The 21,607-nt window shown below is 54.9% G+C and overlaps 1 protein-coding gene across 5 annotated transcripts; it reads right to left on the bottom strand.

Moving 5' to 3' along the window:
• Positions 1-820: 820 nt before the first annotated feature.
• Positions 821-20,880, bottom strand: FAM234A (family with sequence similarity 234 member A). Of its 5 annotated transcripts, none has more exons than XM_070779340.1 (13): positions 20,803-20,870; positions 9,406-9,457; positions 8,827-9,124; positions 5,008-5,127; positions 4,622-4,813; positions 3,812-3,942; positions 3,486-3,618; positions 3,213-3,342; positions 2,766-2,906; positions 2,478-2,553; positions 2,218-2,373; positions 1,843-1,945; positions 821-1,754 (listed from the first exon to the last, which is right to left on the bottom strand). In XM_070779340.1, the coding sequence occupies exons 3-13, from the start codon at positions 9,089-9,091 to the stop codon at positions 1,543-1,545; spliced, it is 1,659 nt and encodes a 552-aa protein (XP_070635441.1). In that variant the 5' UTR covers positions 9,092-9,124; positions 9,406-9,457; positions 20,803-20,870; the 3' UTR covers positions 821-1,542. The 5 variants fall into 5 exon arrangements, with proteins under 5 accessions (XP_070635441.1, XP_070635440.1, XP_019843337.2 ...); XM_070779339.1 differs by having other exon boundaries at positions 9,410-9,457; positions 20,803-20,866; XM_019987778.2 differs by lacking the exon at positions 20,803-20,870 and adding an exon at positions 12,091-12,219.
• Between the last annotated feature and the right edge of the window lie 727 nt (positions 20,881-21,607).

Raw genomic sequence — 21,607 nt, 5'->3', positions numbered from 1 at the left:
CCCGTACGCAGAGTCCACAGGCCTTGGGCAGAGCTCAGGCTGCAGACTTGGGGTTTGGGCCTTGGGGGGAGATCCAGCGAGAATATTGTGCTCTGGTGCCACATGGATGCCAAGTTCTCCAGGGGGCCGGGTGGTGCTGAACCCAGGTCTCCAGGGCCAGCTGTGCCTGAAGGCACCCCTGTGGGGAGCACAGTGCCAGCCACAGCCCCCGGGAGCACAGTGGCCACGGGCACAGCAGCTTCACTCACAGGCCCAGGTGCACGGGGGAGGCTGTCTCTGGGCCCTGACTCCTGGCTGCCGGCACACAGTCCTGAGGCCTGCAGGCTGCTCGCTGCTTGGGACAGGCTCCTCTCTCTGCGGTGTGAGCTCTGCTCTGGGCCTCGGGGGCTCTGTGGCTTCTCACAGGAACAAGGGATGCACCCCTTCAACTCCAGCCGCGTTGCCATGCCCGAGGCTTTTGCAAGAAGCAGAGCTGGTTTTGGAAGCAGGCTCATCATATAAACACTTTTAGTAAATTCTTGTAGGATTCCCCACATGGCCCCATTGCTTTGTGCCCAGACCCGCGAGTCACTGAAGCTCCTGCCTGGGTTGCTCCTGCTGGGTGGCTGGGGGACCCCTCGCAGGTCCCAGAGAGGGAAGTACACCCACAGGCCAGGCCCCTGCCCTGTTCTGGGTGAGCAGGGCGGGGTCGCAGACCCGAGGCACACTTGGAGGCTGTGCTGGATGCCCCCCACAACTGGTCAGCCAGTTTGGGTGCTGGACGCCCTCCCTCTAGACAGACTTCCCACTGATTCAGCAGAGACACAGGCACATACAGGGCTTTCCCGATGGTGCAAAACCAGTGTTTACTCTGATTTCTTCCCGAGGTGCCCAGGGCCATCAGGCTGCGTGCTCTTGTCCGGTCACGGCGGAGCCCCACAGCACCAGGAAGTCTGGGGCGAACAAGGCACAGAGGTGACACCATCTGGGGTGGGGAGATGTCCCAGCACCAGGAAGGAGGGGCCGCTGGCCACAGTCAGGGCTGCAGGGACCCCTGAGGGACAAGGAGCCCTGGTGTGCATCAGGGGTGCACGTGGAGCCAGGTATGTGGAGCCAGGGCCTCAGGGCACTCACAGCTCCACACGGCACATCCTCCTGCCAGGCCCATTCCTCGTGGCCCTGTCACAGGCTGTCCGGGTAACTCACCACAACCATGTGGGGGTCTGGAGTGGCCTACCACCCCCTGAGGAGCTGTGACCCCGGGAGACAGTGCAGAGAAGACGAGGCTCAGACCGAAGGGGGTTGGGGACTTAGGCAGCTGTGTCTCTGGCCAGGCGTGGAGGGGCAAGGGTGAGCTGCTGTCGGCCTGGGGCCCTGCCCGGGGAAACCCCGAGGGGCTTGGACGGGGGGCTGAGTGAGGACCTGAGTGTCCCTGGGGTGGCAGGACCCGTGCAGAGTGTGTGGCCAGGTCAGGAGTCAGCACGTAGACTGAGTCAGTGATGGACCGACGTCCCGGGACGTGTGACCGCAGCGGCCTCCTCCCTGTGGGCTCTGCCGGCCTGTCTAGGCCTCGCTCCGGTACCGCAGGCGGGAGAGCCGGTCCCGGACGGCCTGGTCGCTCTCGGCACCACCCTCGGCCAGGTGGACCACCCTGCCGGCCAGGACGAGGTCCTGCACCTTGTGTTTGGTCACGGAGACCAGGCCGGGCGGGCTGGGGCTGGCTGGGCCCGTCAGGAGTATGCAGGCAGCGTGGCGGCCCGGCTCCAGCAGAACCACTGCGGGGACACGGCAATCAGGGCGGGGGGCTGGCCGGCGCGGGCCTCCTGCAGCTGGCGGGCCTGGGCCCACAGGGGGCGCACTCACCCTGGAAGGCGACGATGGGGACGGAGACGTTGTCAAGCTCCAGCAGGACGCCAGGCAGCGTGGGGTGGAGCATGTACAGGCGGCGCCCAGCTGCTCCAGGCTCCTGTGTGAGTGCAGGGTGGAGGGTGAGGCCAACGCTCATGACCAAGGCCCTGCCCGGAGCTGTGTCCTCTGGGGTCCCGGGAAACGCCAGTGCCAGCACTGCACCCACTTCCTGCCCCCCTTCCCTGCCTGACCCTTCTCGGGGTCTTCCAGGTGCTACCCCCAGTCCTCCCAGTCCCCCTCGTCTCTGCCCGCCCCAGGGGATTCTGTCTCCTTGCACGCCCCCAGCCACTGGGTCTGCCCCATGTTGTCAGCCACAACCCAAGACTCTACCGTCTGGTTGGAGTCAGTTGGCTCGTGGACGCCCCAGAAGAAAAAGGCGGAGCGGTGGTCTGCGGTGGGCAGGCTGGCGGACGGCGGGTCCCCAGGGAGGCCCGGGAGGGCCTGGCTCCACAGGACGGCCCCGGAGCCGAGGTCCAGGAGCAGCACCTGTCGGGGGCATAGGACAGGTCGCAGCCCTGGGGGCGGCTCGCGGGGCCCTGGTCTCGCTCCCAGCTGCGAGTAGAGCTGAGGCTGAAGGAGGTGCCGCTGACCTGTCTGTCGGGGCCGGTCCCATTCTCGACAAGCACGGCTGGGGTGTCGGGTTTGTAGTAGCCAAGAACAGGTTTTCTGGAAGGAGAGAAACGAGGGGGCTCATGTAGGGCCTCTGTGAGGAGGTGCCCGAGATGGGGGCATGCCAGCGAGGAGGGGCTGCTGTCATCAGGGGGGTCTCACCGCCCCCCCCAGCAGGGTGGCACCAGGTGACAGGCAGTGGCGTTGTCCCCAGGTCTCCACAGGGGGACAGGCTGGGGGGCCCAGCTCCCTGCAGAAGGACCCCATACCTCAGGACCTGGGTTGTCCCGAAGGTCCACCTGGGTGTCAGGTCCTGCCCGTCCAGCAGCATGTAGGCCTCGGTGCTCACGAGCAGCAGGTCATCGCCCGCCTTCCCTGGCACGTTCATCAAGTAGCGGATGGCCCCAGAGCTGCAGGGGTGGGAGGGGTGGGGTGGGGTGGGGGCCCCACAGGGGTGGGCGGGATGCTCCTCGTCCTCTTTCCCCACTCCCCGGGGCGCCTGTGGGGCTCCCAGGGCGCAGCCTCACGTTTCTTGCTTCTCCAGTTTCAGGATAACAAGACCCTCGCTGGATGCAGGGACCAGCGAGCCTGGGGGGACCCATCTTCTCCCAGTTTTTATTCCATTTCTATGCGCCAAGTGTCTGAGTTTGAGCCCAGGGTGACCCTAGATCCCTGGCACACAGCCTGCGCCCCCCACGGCTCCTCACTCCCCACACCTGTGCACAACCAGCCTGTGTGATGCGGCGCTGAGCATGTCCTCCCAGAGAGGGTCGCTCTTGAGCGGGCTGTCCCTCCTGCTGACCTTCTCGTACAGGCCCTTCACGGAGCGGCTACAAAGGGCAGTGCCTGGGAACATAGACAAGCCTTGTCCCCTCTCAGCGGGTGAGGCCCTCGCATCCCTGGAGGCACAGCCAGCCCCACACCCGTCTCCGCCCGGGTGCCAGCAGGCCCACGTAGGAGGCCATCCTGGGGCCGTGGGCGCCACGTACCGCAGGGGATGAGGACGTAGTGGGCCCCCGCCCTGGTGACATGGAGGATGGAGCCGCTGGTCCCGTCCACACCCAGGCTGTCTGGGGGGCTGACCTGCTGCCCGGTGCCACCTGAGTAGATGGAGCCGTTGATCTGCAGCCCAAGCGGAGGAGACGGGGCTCAGGCCGCTGGCGGGGCGTCCAGGGCTGAGGCTGGAGGCTGTGGGGCTGCCTGCGCATTCTCAGAGCTGCGCCTGCGGCTCTGGCGGGGAGTGTGCTCTCTGCCCGTCTCAAGGCCCCGAACGAGGCCCCGATGGGGAGGCCGCACAGCTGGGATGGGGCGGTACCTGGTTCTCCTCCTGGATAAGGACCAGCAGGTCCGGGGCCCCGTCGGCGTCGAGGTCAGGCACGCGGAGCAGAGGGCTCAGGACGGACGCATTTCCCCCGAAGCTGCTAGGCTGGCTCCACAGGGTCTTCCCTGAAACGGAACATAGGACACAAGCGCTGTGTGCGTGACCGCTGGGTGGCCCGCAGGCACAGTCAACGGTGTCCTCCTTTGCCCGCCTCGTGTTTTCACGTTGGCTGATGTGGACCTCCCCTTCCCAGGTAGGCAGGGCATGGCTCACTGCTGCTCTCTGGGGTCACACACATGCACGCACCGGGCAAGAATGAAGGTGCAGGCTGGTGGGGACCCGGGGGCCGCAGGTGCTGACCTGACGGCGTCTGACCCAGGTACAACCTGCCCACATCCGGCCTGTCCTTAAAACCACAGCTTATAAAGCAAGTGCCACCTTGAACCACCCTAGTGACAAGGTGCAGGATTCCTCAGGGCCTTGGAAGGGGACCTGGGCCTATTGTCTTTAAGGCGTGTATGCGCCTCTCGGCTTGAGCTGGACCTGCGCACACCCTGTTCCCCCTGGACCTGGCCTGGCACCTGCACCTGCCCCGCGAGTGGGCAGCAACTGGCTGCCCCAGCCCCAGGTGCCCGCAGCCGCACTGGAGGGGAGGACAATGGAGTGTGACTCCTCACGACCCCCAAGCCCGGGCCTTCCCTCCTGTCCAGATTCACTGCCCCTGGGGAGGGCGAGCTGACCCCTGAGGAGTGTGTAGCCCTGAGACCCTCGAGCCCAGGGGGCCCGCTGCAGGGAGCAGCCCACCTGTGAGCGTGTCCACAGCGACGAGAGAGCCGGGCCTGCCGAGGACGACGCAGGCAGAGGGCGCCGCGCTGCCCCTGGGCTGCAGGATGCCGCACTCCACGAAGGCCCTGTCCTGGGCCACAGGCCTCTCCCAGAGGACGCTGCCGCTGGCCCCGGACACAGCAGCCACGAAGGTGCAGGGGCAGGAAAAACCTGGAGGGAGGGCAGCCGCTGGCTGCAGCGTGACCCCGGGCCTTGGCCCCGAGCCCCAGGGGTCAGACAGGGAGGGGGCGATGTGGGCGTGTCCAGGACTTCCGCCAGCTGCCTCCCCCAAACCCCGAGCAGGCCAGGGGACCCGTCCTCCTCCTGCAGGGAGTGCTCAGCTTTGGGATAAAAACAAAACGTACCTTCATCAGCACAGGAGAAGCTGGAATTGCCGCGGCTGCTGTTGGTATTTTTATAAAGAAAGAGAATATCCTGGATCTTGTCCTTGTTCACGTCTTCTGCGGCCAGAAAGTCATAGGCGACTGGAAAGGAAACACCAGCCACGTTCCCAGGCCAGGCCTGGCGTGCCCCGCTCTGTGCCATGGGGCCAGAGCTGGGTGCGGCTGCGCACGGAGGGAAGCAGGGCAGTGCCGCCTCCGTGGGCTGGCGACCCCATGCCCTCCAGAGGGGGCACCAGGTGCTAAGGACACCTGGGCAGCACCCTGTATCAGGGCCGAGGCCCGCCCTAATTAGCCTGGGATCTGGAGTCCATGCTCACAGGGGCTACCCTTCCTCCATTCAAGGATTCAGACGACAAACTACATGCTTTAAAATCAGACATCTAAGGGAATGAAATGTGGCCCTTACCTCACCCCGGATACAAAAATTTTCTCAAAATGGATCAAAGACCTAAACTGAAGAGCCAGAACTATAAAACTCTTAGAAAAAGAAACATTGGGGCAAACCAACAAAAGAAACAGGCGACAAGAGGGAAAAACAGGCAAACGACCTGATCGGGGGCACTGTCAGGAGAGGGGGAAGAAGAGCCACAGAGAGGGATGACGCGTCTGCAGACTGCGCACCTGACGAGGAGGATCCAGAGTGTACAGCAACAAAAACAACCCAACTCAAAAATAGGCAAAAGACTGGAAAAGATGTTTCTCCTAACAAGATGTACAAATAGCCCATAAGCTCACAGAAAGACGCTCAACATCACTAGTATTAAGGGAAGCACACCAAAACCGTGAGGAGACACCATCTCCTACTTGTTAGGACGGCGATTATTAAAATAAAAGAAAACCGGAGTTTCCGGTCCGGAGCCCTTGTCCTTCGCTCCTGAGGATGTAAAATGTGGCAGCTGCTGTGGAAAACAGCCCAGCAGTTTCTCAGAAAGTTAACACAGAATTAGCCTGGGCTCCGGCACTCCCATTCTTTGGGTGAACAGCCAGCATAACCGAAAGCAGGGACTCAAGTAGTCACTTGTACAGGAACGTTCACAGCTGCGTTATTTACAAAAGCCAAAACATGGAAATAAGCCAGGTGTCCATGGTTCGAAGAATAAACAAAATGTGATCCATCCATAAAACAGATTGTTATTCACTCATAAAAAAAGAGCAAAATTCTGCATCAGGCTGCAGCATGGATGAGCCTCGAGTGTAGTCAGCCAGTCACAAAAGACACCTCAGTCACAAAAGACACCTCCAGTCCCGTGAGGGGCTAAGCACAGGCCCCCCCCCAGAGACGAAGCAGCACAGACAGAGGGAGCGCTTGGGCGGGAAGGCGGGTGGACAGGCGCCCTGCACCGGCCATAGAACTTCTGAGGTGACAAAAGTTTTGAAAAAGTGATGATGGTCACGCGGTCTTCTGAACGAACGCCACTCAGCTGTTTACTCTAAAATGGCAATTTTTTTTGGTGATATGTGTTTTACCACAAAAATAAAAATTGAATACCGGACAAAAGACTTTCATAGTTAAGTGGTGAAGAGCTTGGCAAATAAACCCTCTCCTCCAAAAATAACGGTAAAATGAGATAGAATTGTGAAAAGCTCCCATTTCAGGACTCTGGGAGCAGACTGAAGGCGCACATTATTGGAGCTGCTGCTGCTGCTGCTGCTAAGTCGCTTCAGTTGTGTCCGACTCTGTGCGACCCCATGGACTGCAACCCACCAGGCTTCTCTGTCCCTGGGATTCTCCAGGCAAGAACACTGGAGTGGGTTGCCATTCCTTCTCCAATGCATGAAAGTGGAAAGTGAAGTCGCTCAGTCGTGTCCGACTCTTAGCGACGCCATGGACTGCTGCCCACCAGGCTCCTCCATCCATGGGATTTTCCAGGCAACAGTACTGGAGTGGGGTGCCATTGCCTTCTCCCCCATTATTGGAAAAGCACTGATTTAAGACACATAACCAGAGTTTTCTGGGCTGCCCACCCTGCGTCAGCCGGGGACCACACGCGGTAAGATCAGAAAGCAGCAGCTTCCCGCCAGAGGGACTGAAAACGCGAGTGCCCTCTGGGTGGGCGGGGTGGGGGCGTGGGCAACTTCAGAGTGGATCACAGACCTCAATGGCAGAGCGAGAACTATAACGGGAAAACCCGGAGAAAATCTTCATGGCCGTAACTTAGGCAAAGAGTTCTTAGACACCAAAAGCATAAATCCACACTAAAAAAATGGATACATTTGGTTTCATCGAAATTTAAAACTTTTGTGCTTCAGTAGACACCCTAAAGAGAATGAAAAGACAAGCCCCAGATGAGTCACACATATTCACACATCATATATGTGATGGAAGACTTGTACTTGGAAGATATTAATATAAAAACCTTAAAAATTTTTGACTGACGTATATTTGATTAACAATGTTGTGTTAATAATAAGACAATCATACTTTTAAGTGACCGGAAGATGTGAATAGACGCTCACCACAGAAGGAGTAAGACCAGCCGATAATTCACGTGAACGTTGCTAGCCACCAGGGAAACGCGAACCACAGTGAGACACCACTTCACACCCACTAGGAAGGCCACACGGCAAAGACCATGACGAGCGTTGCCCAGTGGGGACATGAAACGGAGGCCTGGAAGGAACCGGAGTCAAACCGGACTTAGTGTGAGGTTCAACAACCCTGTTGCTGCCGGTCTTCCCAAGAAAAACAGGACATGTCCACACAAGGATTTGTACACAAATGTTCACAGCAGTGTTACTCATGAAAGTCAGGAACTGAAATGATGCAAATGGTCACTAGCTGGTCAGTGGATGAACACCCTATCCACACAAAGGAACACGGATGAACTCATGTGAGAGAAGGGAAGACGTGTCTTACAGGATTTCATTCACGTGAAATGTCCAGGACTGGCAAGTGCACGTGGACAGGAGCTGCTGGTGGGGACAGGCCACGGCGAGGAGCCGGGTAGGAATGAGGGGACGGTCTCAGTGCTGGATGCAGAGACAGCTGCCCAGGTGCTCAGGCCTTCAGCTGACTAAAAGTCACCAAGTCATGCACTCAGCACAGGTGGATATAATGATACATGAATTATCTCTCAGTAAACCCGATAAAAATCAACACAGAAGCACATGTTACCACTCGCTCTCAAAACTAAGCACCAAATTCTGAACAGAACCGACTGTAAGTGGGGCTCATGGAAGAAATTTCCCTCATTCCACCAGAAAGTGAAAGTTGCTCAGTCGTGTCCGACTTTGTGACCTCAAGGCCTATACAGTCTGTGGAATTCTCCAGGCCAGAATACTGGAGTGGGTAGCCTTTCCCTTCTCCAGGGGATCTTCCCAACCCAGCGTTTGAACCCAGGTCTCCCACACTGCGGGCAGATTCTTTACCAACTGAGCTATGAGGGAAGCCCTATTCCACCAGAGAGGGCTTCCAGTCTGTTCAAAGCAGCACTGCTAGGCTGTGAGCACGCAGGCCCCCGACGCGGGACGGCACCCAGTGGGCAGGGGCGTGCCCAGGAAGCAGATTCAGCTGCAGGCCCAAATCATGGGCACCAGACGGCAGGGAGGGCTGGAACCCGGCAGGAGGCCCACAGCAGACCAGCGGCCTGGTTCCTACCTTTGGGACGGCCTTCTCTGCATCTATTCTGCCAGGGCTCTCTTGCTAATATCTTTTTTTAAGTCAGGAAAGTAACCACACGGGCCCCTTTCTTTTCCCGACCCCACTCCCTATCCCGAGGGCACTCCCGTTTCTGAGACTCCAGGGAACCCGGGGTCCCTTGGCGACCCCGCCGCCCACACCTGCCGCATTGTAATCGATCCTCCACACCCCCTGCAACGCCGGCCGGTCCGGACACGGGATGATGAAGGAGACCACGAACACCACGAGGAGGCAGGCAAACAGGGAGAGGAAGAAGGCCGCGGTCCGGCAGTGCGAGAGGCGAGTCTGCGGGGCCGGCGTCCCGCGGGGCTCCTTTCCTGCCAGGGCCCCCGCGTTCTCCGGTACCTTCCTGTTCTCGCTTTTGAGCGGGTGGATCTCGGCCTCCAAGTCCTTGCCGTCCGTCATCGTGTGCACATCCCTGAGTTCACCTCCCGGCCACTGCAGTGGCGACAGAAGGAGAGGCGGTCAGGAGCTGGCGTGGCTGTGGCCCATCAGCCAGGAGACAGCATCACGGCTCCTCTGGAGAAGGGCTCTGAACCGGGAGGTTGTGGTCTCAGAGGCAGCAGACACCACGGCTCCCGCCTGCTGACCCGGGTAGGCCAGCTAGGCAAGACTACAGCAGAGCACGCGTTAAACATTAACCATGAACTGAGGCACCTCTGACTGGCCTCCCGCCTGCCCCAAGAGAGGGCCAGACCCCAGGGAGGGGCTGCGCTTACTCACGGTGTGACCTGGGCGTTGGGTGAGACCTGCTGGGGCCTGCGTCCGTCCCTGTGAAAGGGAACAGTGTTCAGGAGGCTGAGGCTTAGCGTGCTAAAGGCACAGAGAGCACAGGTACAGCTTCTGATACACAGCGCGGCAAGCTGATTGCTGCGGGAAATGAGGGTGTGGGCCACCTCCCTTCTTCCTGCCCCATCTCTGAGTGCACCAGGCGTGGGCAGGGAGGCAACCCGGGAAGGCTGGCTCGGAAAACACAGGGGAAAACCCTTCTGAAGAGGTGACCCACTGACAGCTGCACACCACCACCACCAAGCCCCAAGCTCCTTGTTGTGTGAGAAGGAAACACACTGCTGTTATTTTAGCTTTTGCCCATGCCTGTTGGCACGTGGGATCTCAGTTCCCCTGCCAGGGATCGAACCCAAGCCCCCTGCGGTGGAGATAAACCGCGGGACCACCAGGGAAGTCCCACACTTCTGTCTCGTGGAAGGCCAGGTATTTGTTATTTTGATTCTTTTTAAACAGCCAAACCAGTGTCCTAACAGACACAGATCACATTGAGAGGACGCAGGGGATCACAGGGTCTTAGTGGGTGAAATCCTCATCTACCCGAGAGGGAGGCCCTGCTGGAGGTTAAAACCAGGACGGTGTGACGGGCTCCCACGGGGTGGGTGAGGGAAGCAGGAAGAAGCCACAGAGAGCGCCGATTCCCTGTATAAACTTTTTACTTTCCCCCTTTAATGGCTTTTCTCTATTTATATAATAAAAACCTGTGTATACACCCACTAGAGCGGCTTTAGTAATAAAGTGAAAAAATGTAAGCGTGGAGGAGGAGGTGGGGACCCTGGGTAAACAGTCGTGTGCGGCTGAGGGGGCGGGCATCGCGGCAGCTGCCGTGGAGGCAGCCTGGCGGCTCCTTGGATGGTCAGCCACGGGGCCACGGTCTGACCCAGCAGCGCCACTCCCGGGCGCCCCCCCAGGAGACCCAGAGCCCCTACACACTGAGGCTCAGAGCTTCATGGTTCGAATAACCCCAGTGTCTCTCTACAGGCGGTGGGTAAGCAGCACGGGTCTGCCCACGTGATGGAGTATTACACAGCTGTGAACACTCCCTTGGTGAGACTATGCAGACACAGGTCACACACTGAACGGCTTCATTTCAGTGTGTCCAGAACAGGCAGCTCCCTTGAAGCAGAGAGTAGGTGAGTGAGTGCCAGGGGCAGGGGAGGCGACTGCTATCGGGCATTGCTTTGTCCTGTGATGTAACGATGGCTGCAGACCTCACGCATGTACTAAATGTCACTGATAGTAAGCTCCATGTTACGTGTACATTACCACAACTGAAAAAACCAGATGCCTGTGCCTTCTCCTCAATGTTGAGACAGGAGTTTTCACATCGTGAAAAAGTGAGCCTGTCAAGGAAATGAGCCGGACACAGGAAATGGAGCAAGGCTTGTGACCAGGGCCTCCTCTCAGCCCAGAATCTGACTGCAGGGGAGGAGGGGGGCGCTAGGAGAGAGGGTCTGGGAAGCTGGCTCACAGACAGGTCGTTCAACACCGGTGTTTTGAACGGGCGCCCTCATGGTGGGAGGTTTACCTCTTTTGCCAAGTGGTGGGCATTTTCAGCCCCGCTTTGGTATCCGGAGAAGCAGCAGAGCTTTGGGAGTCAGGGTGCGGGTGCTGTGCCCGGCCCCCCCGGCCATGGGGACTTGGGATGCGGCCCCCTCTCAAGCTCTGTGTCCCCGACCCCGCGGGCAGTTCTCGTCAAGTGTATTAAACCCAGAAAAAGTGAGTTGACTGAGGAAAGTATTAGATGACACTGAGCACACTGCTGTCCTGCGGGCGGTGGCACAGAAATGGTGTGGGGCCTGCAGACGGCGGGGACGCACAGGCCTGGTTGCTGGGAACCTGTGGTATTGCGAGCTGAAATCTGCCTCCCGAGACCAGCTCCTGGCCCAGATTCTGTGCTGTGGAGTCACATCTAATCCCTCTCTTACACGTAAGCCTTCCCAGCGTCTAAAGACCATTAATGAAAAACCATGTTCAGGAGGCTACCGCCTGCCCCTAGAGCTGCGGCCCATGACAGGTGCGGGCTCTCTGGTGTCCTGTCCAAGGTACCCATCCGACCTCGCTACACCACCCAAGGTTCCTGTTTGCCAAAATACAGCAGCTAATATTGGTAGAAAGAGAATTTGTTGGAAAGAGGTTGTTGTTTGCATGGTTCAGTGGCTAAGTCACACAGACAGTGCCAGAATGGAGGGGAGCCGGAGAGCCAAACTCAGAAATCGGTGGGCACCAGGGACCTGAGGTGGCCGGGGCCCTTCGGGCCCACAGTTGGGGGCAGTCGGCGCTGGCACCATGCTCTGCCTCGGGCTCTCTCAGTGGGATGCTCCTGGGACAAGCTGGTCACCCCTCCGGTTGTGCATCCACTGTGGACCGCCCACCCCCTGGGCTGGCCCCGTTCCCAGCCCTGCACCCTCCCAACAGGGCCCTGGAGGAGTCAGGAGACAGCACTGCAGGCGCACAGACAGACTAGCCCCGCGGAAGCACAGGCTCTCCATCCTGCTGTGCACCACGCAGGCCCCAAGCAAGGCCAAAGGCCACCGCCCTCACCTCAGGCAGAGCCTGCACGCATGGCTCAGGGGCCACTAGTAAGCCACTCCGGAAAGTGAAACACTGAGCTCTACCTTGCAGCGTCTTCGAGAGCCGTTTCAGCTCCTGTGAGGTAACAGTGTGCCGGGGCGGGCCCAGGGTGTCTCTGGCTGGAGGCCGGAGCAGGGCTGGCCGTCCGCCCTGCTGCCTATCTCCCTTAGGAGCCAGAACACCAGGCACCTCCCTGAGTCAAGAGCTGACTCTAGTTACTCTGAATAACTTTTTTCCTTTTAATCATTAACAGAGTTGCAAGTTAAAGATACTTTGTAACAAACAGGTGAAGGATACTGTGTTCCTTCCTGGGGAAGGTTTGTGTTCTTAGGAGAGAAACCTTACCAAGTACAAGACTTGATTCACCTGGAAACAAACCACGCACAGAGGGAAGACTGGGGAAAGACTCTAAACCACTCCCTGGACTCCTCCTCCTTCCTGGGTCCCTAGAGCTGGCCAGGCGGGGCTCTCCTGTCAGGTGGGGGGTCCACACGCCCACCGCGCTGCCTGCCGACCGCCCCCCCACTCCCCAGACAAGGGAGCGCACGCGGGGGCTGGCGGCCGGGGGAGGCGGGTCTGCACTACAGCGCCTCCGACACCACGCTGGACGTCACCAGCGCCGGGGCCAGCCCTGCGAGCTTTCTGTAACATCTTGTGAGCCTATAATTAGTTCCAAGTACACAGTTTAAAAAATAATAAAGAAGCGGGGGTCAGAGCTTTGCCAGTGCTGGCGCCGCCCTGGAGCTGCCTGATCTCCAGGCTTCTGCTCCAGAGTCAGAGAACTGTTTGTGCTTTGTTCTGCTTGTTCTTGGCAGAACATCAACCACAGTGGAGTTTCTGCAAAGACCTCTGAGAACAGCCAACATCCCCCCGCCTGTTTCAAACCAATCACCGCCTTTCTGCAGGCCCCCCACGGCAATCACTTCCCTCCCCACCATGGGGAGAACGTCCCTCTGGTTCTCTGCTGCTCACGTACAGCGAGTCCCCGAAGAAGACAGCACAGGTGCCTGAGGTCACGAAGGGCCTGCCTGGGCAGAAGGGGAGCCCGTGAGGGCGTGGCGGGGCTCCAGGGTCCCCAAAGCCAAGGGTACACCTGGACCTGGCCTGGGTGCCCACAGCACCGCTCACAATTGAAGGCGCTGAGAGTGGCTCAGGGTGTCAGCCCGACCCCTGAGCCTGGCAGATGCAGAGTACAGTGCCCAAAGTCTCCCCGGAGCCGGATCAGTCAGCCGGTGAACGTCAGGCTTTTTTCCAGTCTCTTTCAGGTCGCAGCTGCTCTGGTTCAATTCCACACAAAGGGGGAATAAGAGAAACTTAACAGGTCTTTTGCCTCTAATACCGCAATGAAGCCTCTGCAACCCTAACCCCGGAACGAAGCCCAAACCCAGGTGTGTTGATTAACTAGCCCTCACCTGCCAACACAGGAAAGACCCACAGCCCCCCACCGATGGGCTCTCAGTAACAGGCCCGCTGGAAAGACAGACCAGCCTGGGCATGGAATGCATATTTTTTACGTCAGCAAAACAACGTGGGAGCCTTGTGTACGCATCCTCATCAGTATCACGGCAATAGATACTGAAGGAAAGCACAGCCCACGCTGGGCACACGGACACCGAAGGAATGAAGCCGCTTTCACCTCAAATGAGGCTTCCCTGATAGCTCAGCTGGTAAAGAATCCGCCTGCAATGCAGGAGATCCCGGTTCAATTCCTGGGTCGGGAAGATCCACTGGAGAAGAGATAGCCTACCCCCACTCCAGTATTCTTGGGCTTCCCTGGTGGCTCAGCTGGTTAAGAATCCACCTGCAATGTGGGAGACCTGGGTTTGATCCCGGGGTTGGGAAGATTCTGGAGAAGGTAAAGGCTACCCACTCCAGTATTCTTGGCCTGGAGAATCCCATGGACCGTATAGTCCATGGGGGCGCAAAGAGTCACACACGGCTGAGTGACTTTCAGTTTCACCTCAAGTAACAGCTGTTAGGATACAACAGAGAAAGCAAAGATAATAAAGGGCAAGGCCCTGAGGCTCAGCGATTTGAATCCTGACCTCATTTGCAGCCCTGTCCTTTTCTGTCATTTCTAAGCTGCTCTGGGACTTAACGACAGAAATCAAGCTGATTCACAGGATTTTCGGTCACTGGGTTTTTTTTCTCCTGATGCTTCTGAGCTTCCCAAATAACTACAGAAGTAAACCAACAGAAAAAAGAAATGAAGGGAAAAGTGAGAGGTTAAGAAAGAAAATGCATGGAGATGATATCTGTTAAGGTAAAAGGTATGAGTCTAAGAATCACCTGCTTGAGATAAACACGCAATCACTGTGTGAGGCTTTTCAAAGCCGCCTGCCCTGCCACCACCCCCAGCACTAAGAAGCCTCACCCAGCTCCCCTGGGTGTGTCTGCTCAAGGCCAAATCTGCGCACCCGCCCAGCAGGGAAGGACAGAACACCCAGCAAGAGTTAACATTTGGAGGGGCAAGAAGATGCAGTATTTGGAGAAAAGAAATAACTCCTTTTCCTCCAAGAGTTCTTTCTCTGAGAAGAGTTTACTGAGTCAGAGACAACAGAAAAGTCAAAAATAAAAAAGCTTCACCCTAACTTTGATGCACAGTGAAAGCACAGAGTCTAACAAGGCTAACAAAGAGTCTAACAAGGGAGAATTGCCCCGACAAAGACCTGACAATTCTACAGGGATTATGAAAGCAGGGGCTTAACTTTTTAAACTAAAATTTGGTAACTGTTTTTTGGAGAGATCATTTTAGAGGAGTTTAATAAGAAACGTGTCCCCCACCCCCACCCCCTGCCCAATTTTAAAATGTTCAAATTTACAGCATTCCTTTTTTTTTTTTTTTTTGGTTGTGCAGAGAGGCTTGTGGGATCTTAGTTCCCCAACCAGGGATTGAACCCATGTGCCCTGCATTGCAAGACAGATTCTTAGCCACTGGGGCCAGCAGGGGAGTCCCCACAGCATTCTTTTAAAGGAATTTTCAGACTACGATTCAAAGAGGTCAGACGTTGAAAATTAAGCACTTCAAACAGAAAGGCTGTTTGCATATTTTTAAAAATTGGCTTAAAGTAAGTAAATTTTTGTTTAAACTGCCTGCCTTAAAATCTTAACTCTGGTTTTAGCTGAGAATTTTCAGAACATGGAAGCACAGTCTGCTTTGTGAGGGAAGAAGGAAGGAGGCACCGCTGGTATTTGCCCAGAAGTCCTGGTGGAGACACAGACCACCTTCCTCCACTCATGCAGGAATAGCTGCTTCTGTTACTTGACCTTACGAGGGTGACAGCCTCACAAAGCAGATATTATTTTAATCAAAGGTAACTGCGAATTAGAAAACATGAAAAACATGCAGGGAAAACTCAGGAAAAACTCTGACTATAGATTAACCTCACTCTTTTAGCTTCACCAGTTAGTGAGAGAAACCAAAAGGATTTTGTCACTGGATTAAACCAGGAAAAGGTTTAATCGAGGACTGATCAGGTCCAGCGAGACTCTTACTGTGGGGGTGAGGGGGAAGCAGACTTCTCTCCACGGGCATCTCTCCCCCTAATTCACACTCACCGGGCTTATATTTCAAAGGCACAGGAATCATAAAGGACAGAACACACAGCATCTAATCGTGTATCCACTGCCTTTGCTCACTTGGCCGTGCTGTGACCTGACCAGTAAGGGGGCTGGTTTTCAAGTCTTCTGTGGGGCTGGGTCCCCTGCCAGGAGGCCCTCTCAATCCTCCAAGCCTCGGCTGGACCGCATCAAACCTCAGGAAGCTCTGCGCGAGCCCCATGGACCGGGCGGGCCACCTTCCACCAGAGAACTCGGCCTTTTTCTTTCAAAGCGCCCATCATACTCCTCCCGCAGCCACTGACCAGGAGCTATTTTAGGGCAGGCAGACTCCCCGGTGTCAAACACACGGCAGACACTGGGTAAGTGTCAGTTACGTGGGGAGAAAGCTTCACTCAAGAGCTTGTCTTGGTGCTCAGACCTCCTGACCTGTAATCATGAATCCACCTTACGTACAAGTGCCCCAAAGCTTGTCCCCAAAGCCAGCTGTGACACACACAAGCGGCCTAGGAATGTCTTTACATCAGGGCTGCTCCAACAGCATTCAACCAGAGGTATGCATGTGAGAGACGCCCACAGAACCCAACTGGGCAAACTGGGTTTTCGGCTGAGCAAAGCAGAAGTCAGACAATGCCCACTTCAGTGTTCAGTTGTTTACAGCCGAACAACTATTTCCTCTTGTCACTAAGCAAATAATCTCAAGACAAAGACGACGCCCTTCATCATCCTTCAAATGAGGTCAAATTTTAAGATCATTCACGGTTCCCGGATAAAGACAAGTGTTTCACGGGCAGGTCAGTGCTTAGGGACCAGACCTCAGCACAATCCTTTTCCTTCACAAGACTCAAGACCACACCTGTCAGAGCGGGTGAGGGTGGCTGGAACACTGCCTAAGAGTGAGCTAAGAAGGACTAGCCACCTGCATTTCAGATGAGCGACTATTACACAGAACAAGGTTTTGCATATTTATCCATAAAATCACATGGAAGAAGCCTTTTACCTGAGTTCTAAGGCAGATTTAATTTCCTCTGCTGCTAAGTCGCTTCAGTCGTGTCCGATTCAGTGTGACCCCATAGACGGCAGCCCACCAGGCCCTGCCATCCCTGGGATTCTCCAGGCAAGAACACTGGAGTGGGTTGCCATTTCCTTCTCCAATGCATGAAAGTGAAAAGTGAAAGTGAAGTTGCTCAGTCATGTCCGATTCTTCGAGACCCCATGGACAGCAGCCTTCCAGGCTCCTCCATCCATGGGATTTTCCAGGCAAGAGTACTGGAGTGGGTTGCCATTGCCTTCTCTGAATTTCCTCTGATTCCCCCACAAACCAGTGTTTCTTCTTGTCCTCACATTAGGGAAGGCAGAGCTTTTAAGACGATAAAGAATAACTCTTATGTGATCACCTTTCATCAATCCTATAAGTTGGTCCTCACTTGAATTTACTTATTTTTTAAGAGCTTTTGGCACACAAACGTTTAGATATTCGTGAACGCAGAGAGCCCTAGCCCCATCCTTCCTCTCACCCAGTTCAGTGATTTCTAACAGAGCCAACCGTTTCCGTCTACAGACCAGCACTCTTCTCCACCATGCCCCACCTCCAGTTTTTAAAAAAGTTGCTCCGATTGTGGAGACATGCCATTTGCTCTCTCAACATCTGCTTCCTGGTTATTCATTTAGGAATCAGTGTTCTTCTTCTTCTTTTCGGATACCATATCCAAATTCCATGAAGGATTTAACACAGTGAGAGAGGGAACAAAATTCACCAAGTTTGCGGGTTTTATAAAGACTGATTTTGAACGAGGTATCCGGTACATTTCGAAACAACCAACAAACCCTGTAGTTTCTGACTTAGCTCTTCAATTAGCTTCTCCTACCAACAGCAACTACTTTAGGTCATACTTTCATAATTTCTCCTTGGATTTCTGTAGCCATCTCAAATCTTTTTTTTTTTTTTTTTCAAATCTTGATTAAAAAAAAACAAAAACAAAAAAAACCCCCTGCCTTCATGCTGCAAGAGACATCTTTCTAAAACATCTGATTATGTCATTCCCCTGCTTGAAACTCTTGACCAACCCTTCACAATTTGCCTGCAGGTCTTTTCACCACCTGGCTTTTGCCAACCTGTAGTGTCATCTCTCCCCAAACCCTACACCAAGCAACTGTTCCCTCAGTCGTAAGGCCTTAAACGCCCACTCAAACCAGACCACCCCGTCCGCACCCGCCACTGCTCGTTACTCACTGAGCCACCGGTGAGACCTGCCCCGGATGGCAGAAACTTCAGAGGGTATCCCTTCTTTGTGGCCTTTGTTTTCCCAGGATAAAGCATAGTGCATGGCATAAAATAAACACACACGTTCACCTGTCAATAAATGTCCAATTCTTCCTATGCTCTGCTTGTCAGCTTTTCTTGCAAGAGTAATTCATAAATGCATTTTTTGTTGCTGTTGTGTTTCTTTTTGTGGGCTTTTTCATAAATGCATTTATTAACAGTTTATTTTGAAATATACACTGTGCAGGAGCACGTGACTTTTAAAACCTCCTTTAAAATATATAGCGTGTATCAGATGTCAGGGTCAGTTTGACTACCTGACATCTACTCCTTCTTTCTATAAGAGCACCTGGATTTTCTCTGGGTAAATGCACTTTTCCACAAGCTGACTGTGGTTCTGATAACTCTGAGGAGAGCTCCTTGTCTAGGGTTAGCTGCTGCTGCTGCTAAGTCACTTCAGTCGTGTCTGACTCTCTGTTACCCCATAGACGGCAGCCCACCAGGCTCCCCTGTCCCTGGGATTCTCCAGGCAAGAACACTGGAGTGGGTTGCCATTTCCTTCTCCAATGCATGAAAGTGAAAAGTGAAAGGGAAGTCGCTTAGTCATGTCCGACTCTTTGCGACCCCATGGACTGCAGCTTTCTAGGCTCCTCTGTCCGTGGGATTTTCCAGGCAAGAGTACTGGAGTGGGGTGCCATCGCTATCAGTTAGCTAACAGGGGTTAGTTAGCTAACAGGGGTTAGGATCCAACCGGAATTACAGAGGCACTCTTCCCATAGAAGTGGTTTTAAAATAAGTTCACAAGCTCTTTGATGTGCCTTCCTTCAAGGTGAAGTCTTTGAGGACCTTTCTGGCAGTCCAGTGGTTAAGAATTTGCCTTTCAATGCAGGAGACGTGGGTTCCACCCCTGGCAGAGGAACTAAGATCCCACATGCTGGAGAGCAACCAAGCCCGAATGCCACAATAAAGACCCAGCACAGCCAATAAGTAAGTAAATAAATAAATGCCTACTATGCCCCTTAAAACTTCCCTAAAACACTTTACTTCCCATTATGACTACCCAGAACCAGCCAAAATTCTGCTTAGACCGGGGCTTCCTAGATATGTTAGAGACCCACCGGATACATTCTAGGTATATCCAATATACCCTGGTCATATTGTTTTTTTAAAAAATAAAAAGGTGAAGTCTTTTGTGCTTAGTGATGCTAGCAGATAGAATGTGGCGGGAGAACCAGCAAAACTGCAAAACAAGTTCATAAAGGTGTGGTGGCTTCACCATCCTCTCCTCTCTGACGTCCTGCTCTGAGGCGAGGAGGCCATGGGCCCTGTGCAAAAGCCCCCCAAGCTGGGATATTAGGACTCCAACCAACAGCCCAGAAGGCACTGAGGGCTTGAGTGAGCACGCTATCCTGGAGTCAGAACCTCCAGTCCCAATCAAGATGTCAGAGGACTGTGGCCCCAGCCAGTACCTTGGTTGCAACCCCATGAGAGTCCTTGAACCATAATCACTTAAGTCACTCATGAATTCTTGACCCACAGAAACTGATAATAAATGTTTGATGTTTTAATCCATTAAACTTTGTGCTGATTTGTTACAGAGCAGCAGATAACTAATACAAGCAGGTAGGACAGAGTCAGGAACCTGAGAAGAAAGCCAACACATAAACAGATTAAAGAGTTACGTGAGGTGATACTAGTGAGACCCCATGTGCCATCATCAGATGCTGATGGTCTCATTTAAGCTGCTGGCCCCATCTGCTTCTGGTCCCCTGGACATTCCTAAATGAAAGGCAGTGGAGTCCCTCCAGAGGTTGAACTAGTTTTAATAGATGCTTGACACTCGAAGCTGAAAGCACTAGAACCAGTGCAACATGGGCTCACAGAACTGGTAAAATGCCCAAGCAAATCTTCACTTGGTTGTTAACAGGGCCATTTTCATTTCACCCTTTCCTGCTCCTAATTTAGCTAACTTATTGTACTTACTATCTGTATCTTACCATAGAATTGAAGCTCCTTGAGAACAGGAATTCCTTGGTAAGTGCTAAATCCTCAGCACAGACAACCATGCCTCCCCCCCGCCCCCGACTCTCCCTCGCACTTTTTGAGTTCCCTTGAGCTGCTGTAACTTCAGGCTCACAGTCAAAGTGCAAGAGAGGAGGGGAGAGGTCTGCGTGAGGCTCAAGATATCAGCAGCCTGAGTGAGTGAGTCGCTCAGTCGTGTCCTACTCTTTGCTCATGGACTGTAGCCTGGCAGGCTCCTCTGTCCATGGAATTCTCCAGGCAATCTGCAGCCTAGGAGGAGGCAAGCCCATAGCACAAGCTCCTCGGCTGAAATTACAGGGTTGCAAGGATTTGCCTGTCAGTTCCCAGGCGGTCAGTTCACGGGGGAGCTGAAGTCTCACAGACGACAGCGTTCTTCCTCCTTTTCAACTTTGCCTTGCTTTTGCTTAGAAGACCGGCTGCAGACAGCGATCACCCCATAGATAAGTAACCGTCAGCTGAGCTTTGGTTACCGGGCCGGTCGTCTGACAGGCGCTGTCCTAGTAACAGGACGTGGATCTCTGACTGTGGGTAGCGGCAGCTGACGGATATCGTGTCTTAGCATATTTTAAAATTACTCCCAGGCAACCCATGAAGCAATGGCTGGCTCGCCTCCCGAGCAGCTAACGAGGGGTGGAAGTTAATCCTGTCCTGGGGGTGAACTGAAGCCTGGGCTGCGGGAGTCGGATCTGCTCAGAGCGCCTCCACCCACCGGGCGGCGCGGACAAGCGCGGACCCCAATGCCGGGCGCTGGGCGCGAGCACGATCGGGCCCTGGGGGCTGGGGTCTCCTGGGACCCCGCGGCGGCGCGGACACAATCTGCGGGCAGGGAGGAGGCGGACCGCGCTAGCCCCGCGGCGCGCACGCGCGAGGAGGACGAGGACGCGCTACTCACCTGCCGCCGCGCCCTCGCGAGGCTGCCGGAGCTGCTGCCGCGCCGCCGCAGGCCGCTCGGGCCCGCCTCTGGCGTCACTTCCGGTCGGGTGGGGCGGGCCAGGCGGAAGCGCCCCAGGTCCGGCCCCGCCTTGCGGCCGCATGGTTGCCGAGCAACGACGACGGCGGTGCGGGTCCGCCCGGCGAGTTGCACCTGGGGCTTTGGCTGCTCTGCTGCGGTTCCGCGGTTGTCTGCGCGTTGAGCCTCTTTCGTAGCTTTTCCGTGTGTTCGCCGACGCTTCCTCTTCCGGAAGTGCCTATTCTGGTCGTTGGTCCAGTTTTCTTCTCAGTGGGGTGTGTTTCCGTACTGTTTCCTAGCGCTCAGGAATATTAAATTCTTGTCGGTTGCTTGTGTCGTTACGTATCTCGTTTTGCGCCTTGTCTTTTCACTTTATGGATCTCTATTTCAATATAAAAAGTGCCAGTCTTTTATGATAAGTGCCTTCTTTGTCTTGTTTAAATAATCCTTCCTACCCCAAGTTACTCCCTCACATTTTAAAGTTTTGATTTTAACATTTAAGTCCTTAATTCAGTTTGGAATAGCTTTAGTATGGGCTAAATAGGTAACTTCATTTTTTGCCTATTTGGATAACCAACACTCCTAGTACCATTTATTGAATTAGTCCCTCTTTCCCCCAGCAGTGTGCAATGGCACTTGCCATTTTTAAAAAAATCTATATATGCATGGGTTTCTGTTGGGTTTTTAATATTAAGTGTTATTAACTTTGTCCTAATGCTCACACAATGCATTAAATTAGGTTTTTTAT

The sequence above is a fragment of the Bos indicus genome, chromosome 25 (assembly GCF_029378745.1).
Source record: "Bos indicus isolate NIAB-ARS_2022 breed Sahiwal x Tharparkar chromosome 25, NIAB-ARS_B.indTharparkar_mat_pri_1.0, whole genome shotgun sequence".
Taxonomy (NCBI): domain Eukaryota; kingdom Metazoa; phylum Chordata; class Mammalia; order Artiodactyla; family Bovidae; genus Bos; species Bos indicus.
Note: the sequence above shows the minus strand (reverse complement) of the source record. Positions and strands in the feature narration are given on the sequence as shown.

Coding starts and splice junctions, on each gene's coding strand:
- FAM234A (XM_070779341.1), bottom strand. CDS start 9,091: ATGACGGACGGCAAGGACTTGGAGGCCGAGATCCACCCGCTCAAAAGC. Junction 4,814..5,007: donor CTTCTCCTGTGCTGATGAAG/GTACGTTTTGTT, acceptor CCCTCCCTCCAG/GTTTTTCCTGCCCCTGCACC. Junction 1,755..1,842: donor CCCCATCGTCGCCTTCCAGG/GTGAGTGCGCCC, acceptor GTGTCCCCGCAG/TGGTTCTGCTGGAGCCGGGC.